This window comes from Monopterus albus, unplaced genomic scaffold (assembly GCF_001952655.1).
Source record: "Monopterus albus unplaced genomic scaffold, M_albus_1.0 scaffold182.1, whole genome shotgun sequence".
Taxonomy (NCBI): Eukaryota; Metazoa; Chordata; class Actinopteri; order Synbranchiformes; family Synbranchidae; genus Monopterus; species Monopterus albus.
In genome coordinates this window covers 1,013,022-1,020,251 of record NW_018128062.1, presented here as the reverse complement: position 1 = coordinate 1,020,251, position 7,230 = coordinate 1,013,022, and the positions used below count along the sequence as shown (strand labels likewise).

Here is a 7,230-nt window from a genome sequence, read left to right as displayed (position 1 = left end):
CCGTGATGATGCCGCCTCTTAATGGCTCTACATGCAGTACCCTATATTCTGGTGCTCATGTGACAATAATCCCTTACCGTGAATCTACCAGCGATGTCCGGTTGGATCCGTTTGGAAGCACCTCCACCCAGTAGATGCTGACTCGGGCGTTGTTGACGGGTCGGTGGATCTTCCTTTCCACCGTAAAGCGTTTGTGGTAGGAAGCCCGCTGGTAGAGCTTCAGCTCCGCCATGGTCACCTCGCTGTTATCCGGGATCCGCGCCTCCATGTCAAACACCATCCGTTGCCGTGTGGTGTCAGAGTACACATACTCCCCAGAAATATCTAAATGGCACAAAAAAAAAACATTTTAGAAATTTTTTACACTTGAATAGCGTAAAATTGCACTTTGCTAGAGGCAAGCTCGTGCGTAAAATACTCTTTGCGCATTGTCACAATTACGCACGGAGGTAACTGTGTCCTTCAACTGTTTTCTAGATTTCTGGCTAAACTGTTTTATTACAAATTACATGATATATTCATATATAAGTGGGAAAGGTCCTTACCTGCATTACCAGGGATTCCCCGCAGGATTCCCGCTAGACTGGGCAGAGATCTGCGTCTCCTGCTGTGGTGCATCTTCAACATGGACAAGTACTTATTTCTCATATGTGCCGGAATAACCAGGTTCTCCAGATCTCTCTTATGGATGTTTGGAATTTCATCCAGGCCCATATTTTTCAGCAGCGCTTCCTTCATATCCTGATGCGTAAAAGCCTTGGCGAGACCGAAGAGAGCGGTGCACAGGACACAGACGCGGAAGAAATCCATGAATATAAACTTCAGTGTGATAAACAGCAGCACTGTAGCACAAGTCACCCAAAGATAGACACCGTGCCTCTGACACTCCTCGGGCCTTATATTGTTGCGGCCCTCCCAGTCGTTCGCACTTCGTCGATGGGGGCAGGGGCCCTTATCAGAACAAAGGTGCGACAATACAGCCCCATCCTAAACAGGATATCTAAGTGGCCATACTTCAAACAGCAACGATTAGACTAGCATCAGTATTGTGGAGGTGTAATTTCACCATAGCTTCACTAAAACAATGTTTGATATCGGTGGTCTGTGGTGCAACAAGGTCATTTAGCTGAATCTTGATTGAGGGTTGATCTTGAAGAGCATTTCAAACATCACAAAAACCATATAAAGAGAAAAAAGAACTATTCAAAACACAGAAACAAAATAGTTTATGCTTATGCTTAACATATAATTGACAACAAATATCAGTACAGCATTTGTGTTTACAAGTTGGGAGGCGTTATGATTTTGGCTGACTTGCTGTTCAAAGTTCAACCTATAACAGAAAGCACCTGGATGGTGTTTTTGATTTATGAGCAGCTACAGATCATTTTATTTCACTGAACAAAAGGCAGTATTTTCTTTGTCCAGAAATCAACTGTCCTCTGTTGCTGCACATGCACCCCAGACAGGCATCTCTTGACCCTACGAACCTGAAGTACCCTCTCTTCAGTAGCGCCATTGTCTGCACACACACCCCACACTCTTACGTGTACATTCCACTGGACGATGTCAGGCCGGGACAGTCTGGCAACAGTCTGTCACATAGGGGGCTTATTTCTGTCTCGTTGGCTGGAAAGCAATTTTGTCCGCAAAGGTAGCTGATCAGTAGGTCATCCAGTCTGTTCACTCTGGTACAAGTGTGGAACAGGGGGTCGAGGAGGTGCAGAACGTCAGGGAAGGTGAGGAACTAGAGAAGTAGATGTTTATTCTGAACCCTGTCACCCATTCTTGGCTCTCTCTCCAGCAGATTAAAATTATTAGTCAAACAGACAGTTAATCTGGGGTCCGGGGGGGCCAGCGTGGATGTGGATTGGGGCAGGCTCTTCACAGGTTGGTGATTATCTGATTCCATTGCAATGATTTGCCTTGCCTTTTTTGTCACACAAACATTAGAAGAGGAGTGCTCTCACTGACTGCCCACAAGGCCCTGCCTGTGGTTGTGTATTGGGCTGTGTTTGCTTAGAGATGTCAGACAGACGAAGGGGCACACAGGAAGAGCAAATGACAGATGACTGCCAGACCCAGTCACTCCAGCTAGTGCCTACAGCCTACAACAAGAAGTCAAATTATTATTTACAGCTGGAGAACTAATGTCACATGACAGAGTCCAAGATAATGCAATGATAGGGCACACTAGTGAAGTGAGGCAACCAGTAGACAGATAAAGTGTGTCCAAAGACAGTTGTGTGTGTGTGTGTCCAACATTTTTACAGAGCTCTGACTACTCTTACATTTTTAATATGCTAGGCTGTTTCTGTTTCCTTTTATCATGATTCATTTCAATGCATTTCCATAAATGAATGACGTTTACAGTGGCACAAGAAAGGGTTGACATTATTTTGTGCATACGTAGGATAATCATTGTTCTTATATATTTTTTTTTCATCGGGAGAGAGGACATCCTTCATTTGAAAATGCTTATCTATTCTTATAATATTACTGATCACATGTGAAGTTAAATCATTAGTATTAATTTGTTTTGTTGGTTTATTTGACTGGGCGAGTACTCAGTAATTAAACATTGCTCAACAGAGTTAGCCTTAAAGCCTCATTTTTATCTGTTTGCCTTGGCCAGAGGTTAAACGGTGAACATAAAACTAGAATATACACATTCTGGTACAGTACACACTAATAAGTGATGCTACAGTTACACACAGGATTATAAAGGAGCAGAACCCTGAATATGATCAGAATAAGCTCATTAGCAGAGTCATCTTCTTCAAAGCTCACAGGTGAGGTCCAACCTGGTCCATCACATTGTCTGATGGCAGTATCATCAGGTCAGACATGTGAATTCCAAGCACTTGCTTTCTATTATCCAGTCCAGCCAAAGGCCGGTCTAAGTGCCTGGTCTCCTGAACCTAAAATACATTGACCTATGCTCTCCTGCTGTCCCCCACATTACAACCCCTAATTCGGGAAATTAAGATGCCTTTTGTGTGACTTTTCTCAATCCTTGTTCCTTTTCATGCCAATCAGAGACAAGCTGCCTAGTTCAAAGCTACATCTGATGACCCTAGGTGTCATTTCTTTTCAATCAAAGCTCAGAAAGCTCCTACAATCAACAACACAGGTGTTAATTAACATCCAACTATTTGCATTCGAAAGCAGTCCAATTTAGAGGCCATTCCCTTCCATTTGTGGAACATGAACTCCCCTTTGCTTGCAAAAATTGTTGTTTTTAAAAGACCAGGCCTGTTTAAATGCTTGTATGAGATGTAAAAAAAGAGCTGGCTGCAGTTTGGATGCTCTCCATGTGGTGCGCACATTGTATTACAGCATCTGATTTGGAGCGTCTCCCTGGGAACAAAGCGGAGCTGCTGCCAGCTGCATAAAGTCAATATTGAACTTATGTTGGTGGCCAGCGCAGATTCCTCATTATTCACATGGCTGCATTGTCAGCGACTTCCTGGTCTACTATTGCCTGCTTTATCTTAACATCAAATATTTGGGGAAATGAGCCGCTCTAGTTTGCACGTTAATGGCCCATACAAGCATTTGTGTTTTTTGCGCGGCTGCAGACGTCAATGGTAGACTGCACTCCAAGTTAGATCCATCAAGTTGGCTGCCAATAATCATCTATCAGTCTGTCAGAATGGGAGCGCTAGACCTGTGCAAGGACAATAGAATTATTGCTCAACGGCCTCCATATGAAGACAAAGTACAGGGCAGTCTAATTGCATTTCACACAGCTAATGAGGGGCCAATCGGCGCAGAGACAGAGGGTTTAAGCAGCGCAGACTTAACCAAATCCGATCAGACATGATTAGATAGGATTAACTATAAATATTTTCCTGGACTTTTAATTAATTGACAGAGGGGAGAGTTTTAGCGTGCAGGATATTTAAGGTTGGAAGGCAGGTGAACGCGTTTGAATAAACACAATCTAAAAATAATACTATTTGTAATATAATGTAGCTATTGACGTTTCTGTTGCAGACTACTTGTAAATAGCAAATGCATATAGGCTACTCGGAAAATTACAACCTAACCAAAAACCGAAAAACAGGAAAAACAATAAATCTATAGTAACGTGCAAAATCAACCGACTTTTAACAGGTGTAAGAAGGCGGTGTGCACACCAGAGGGCGCTATATGGTAACACTAGAAGCAGATGGAGGCTTTAAAGGGAGTATCCACACAAAAAAAGAGGTATTTTCACTGCAGTGAAGCCACAGTAGTATTAAATAGACAGCTTTGTCGCATTTAAAGGCTGTTTCAACAACACAATAAATAAATATGGTTTATATATTCTGAGGGTTTTTTTAAATGTAAGGCTTCTTGTTGTCAGTCCAAAATGGCCATTGTACACCACTAAAATGCGATGTTCCATTACTTACTGGCGATGTGATTGATAGTGGGGAGGAGCATGAGCTGAAAACAGTCAAAATCACATCAGATTTAATTGGCTGTCATTCAAAAACTATACATCAAATCAAAAGCCTTTTTTACATGAAAGTAGGACTAAGTGTGTAGTGTCATTGTACCTTTGAATGACCTTCCTACATGAAACAATGCCAAAAATAGCTAGCTTTAAATTTAGGTGGGCATTGACAGTTACTGTAGTGTCCCCTATTGGCATGGGTGCATGAAATTCAGCACCCTCCTTCAAAACAAGTCTGCTAAGTCTGGTTGAAATAAAACAATACACTGATGAGTTATAGCTTATCAAACTTTTATTGGCAACAGGAAGTGAGATTTTGATATATTCTGACTAACTGTAGCCAAAACATATCAAAATGGTGGAAAATCTGGTCACTCATTTGAATATTTTCTAAAAGAATATTATTTCATCTTTGTCACACACACACAGCTTGTGTTTTCATTCTCTGTGGCAACTTTATATTGACTTGTATTCATTTCCTGTAGACTTATACTAACCTTAACCAAAACCACTACTTGCCTAACCCTAAACCTGACCCTAACCCCAAACCATGTTGCCGCCCCTAAAATGTCCCTGCAATGTGAGTGTGTTAACAGGTTTTGGTCCCCATAATGTAAGTAATACAAAGGCACCCCCCCCCCCCATTCACACACACGCACAAAGCTTCACTCTCTGTCTCTTACTCTCTCACATTCATCTACTATCTAGGCCACTGATCATTGCAAGATGTACTTAGAGCAGTAATAAGCACCAAGCTTCAAAGGAAAGAGACATTTCTGATGATGAGTTCAGAATAATTCACTGGAAAACCACATAAAACACACAACACACTGGTCTTCAGATAGTTCATGTGCCATCCATTGGCTGGCTAATAAAGCTGGATAATACTGTTACATATCACTTAAGGCATTGTGTTTTCATACAATATATTATAACCTAGTACTGTGAGTTTAACAGCTGACCAAACAGGTAGATGCACCCTTGTTATTTTCACTCAGTAAAACAAACAAAACTTGCACTTTAGTAACCACTTACCAAAAATTTGAGTCACTGATCTATGGCTGATTCTCATGTACCAAAAGTCTTACTCGCTCTGTCTGAAGGAGCACAGCAGACCTCAGAGATATCAAACAGAAAAAGAAAATCCCAATTACACTTGACACGCCACAGACTTGGACTGCATACAGTCAAAGGGCTAGAGAGTTATCACCAACTGTCAGTTGGTGAACTCACCCCTCTATGTAGACACACATTGCTTTTCTTCCAAAAATAAAGCATTTTCATGAGTAACCTGGGCACAATAACCTGTCATAAACTGTCAGAGTTAACAAATTTATGCAGTTAAATTAATGCAACACACAACAAACTAGGCAAGGCTGTGCGAATGTGGCCCACTGCAACAGCTATCAGATGTGAGCACAGAGTAAACTGACGCAGACCACTGCTTGTCGTTCATACACTGAGTGTTTTGCATTTAAAGGGGCAGCAGTCATTGCTATTCCAGTCTGAGGAAAAATGTGTCCTCTACGCCACCGACAGACTGACAGACAACCCGCAGTTTTCCATTCACAATACTGACAGCACACCCCCACCCTCTCCCCACAGCAGATGCTGTGATGGGCGCCATGATGATGAGCTGGGATTTTGCCTGCAGCAGCAACCAGAGATGCTATATCACTGAAAGATATGATGCTAGCTGTAAAGGAATAAACGGGTTTACGCAAACGTACAGCAAAGATGGCCGATTTGAGGTTGCTCTATACGCATGCGTAAAAGTTGGGAAACTAGCTACCTTTTTCTTTCAAAATGCAAAAGAGACAAATGAGGGAAGGTATCAAGATACAGCTAAGAAATTATTTATTGAACGAACTAGATATAAAACGTTTTGTGGGAGTTCATAAATTGTGTTTTCAACGCGTACAGGCTGGGCTGCTAGTTGATCATCCATTTGAAACTCATTCATATTTTAAGAAAGAGCCCTACGTCCCATAATTCAGCGCGTCGTTATGAATAAGGCTGTCTACTTGGCTCTCTTCTCTGTCGAGAGTCTTTGGTAGTGAGCCGCTGGTAGGTTGACTGTGCAAAGACAGCAAGAAGCGACCGACCGGCGGGGGAGGCAGGCAGGAGGCGAGGCAAAGGGAAGGACAGGACAGGACAGGACAGGAGAGGAGAGGAGAGGAGAATTTAGGCTGTGTCCCGTATTTGGAATAAGCAACATCAGACTACAGCTTTTCTTTTGACGTGAAAGGAGCTCCGCTATAACCTTCAAAAGGGACTCGCATTTGGGCGGCCAACTTACTGGCTTTTGAACTATTGAACTAACCGTCGGTTTAGCCTGTGAAGAAACTAAGGAGACATTTGTTTTCCTGGCGAAGAATGGGATTTAATGAACATATTTGGCAGCGTTGAGTTGTGAAAACAAGGAGATATTTTCCAACTGGCTGAACAATACCAATAGTGTCGAAAGGAGCCGAATTCAGTTACGCTTTATTAACCCTGTCTATATCATATGTCAACCCCTGGAATGAAAAGCAGGGTCAATGATGGGATTTAGGGACGGAGAAAAGTAGCCTGAACGTTAGCTCACTGGCTAGCTCAAAGCTAAGTTAGCAGGCTGCTAACTAAGCCTGTGTCGCCCTTCCATTCCTGTAGCAGAGGAGGGGCGCTGGGTCTTTGTAGCATTGCAGATCTACCTTGCATTTTTGGGTTGCTGCAAGAATGGAGAATCCCAAATATTTGCCTCAACGACCCACAGAGCTCTGCTGAACGACACGGACTCTTCCACT

The 7,230-nt window shown here is 42.6% G+C and overlaps 1 protein-coding gene across 1 annotated transcript in view; it reads right to left on the bottom strand.

Moving 5' to 3' along the window:
* The window catches only part of lft1 (lefty1), a 2,039-nt gene extending 1,229 nt beyond the window's left edge, over positions 1-810 (bottom strand). The window contains exons 1-2 of the mRNA XM_020616980.1: positions 546-810; positions 78-324 (exon numbers count right to left, since the gene is read on the bottom strand). Coding sequence (XP_020472636.1) covers positions 78-324; positions 546-810 — 512 coding nt within the window. The remainder of the gene's footprint in view (positions 1-77; positions 325-545) is intronic.
* Between the last annotated feature and the right edge of the window lie 6,420 nt (positions 811-7,230).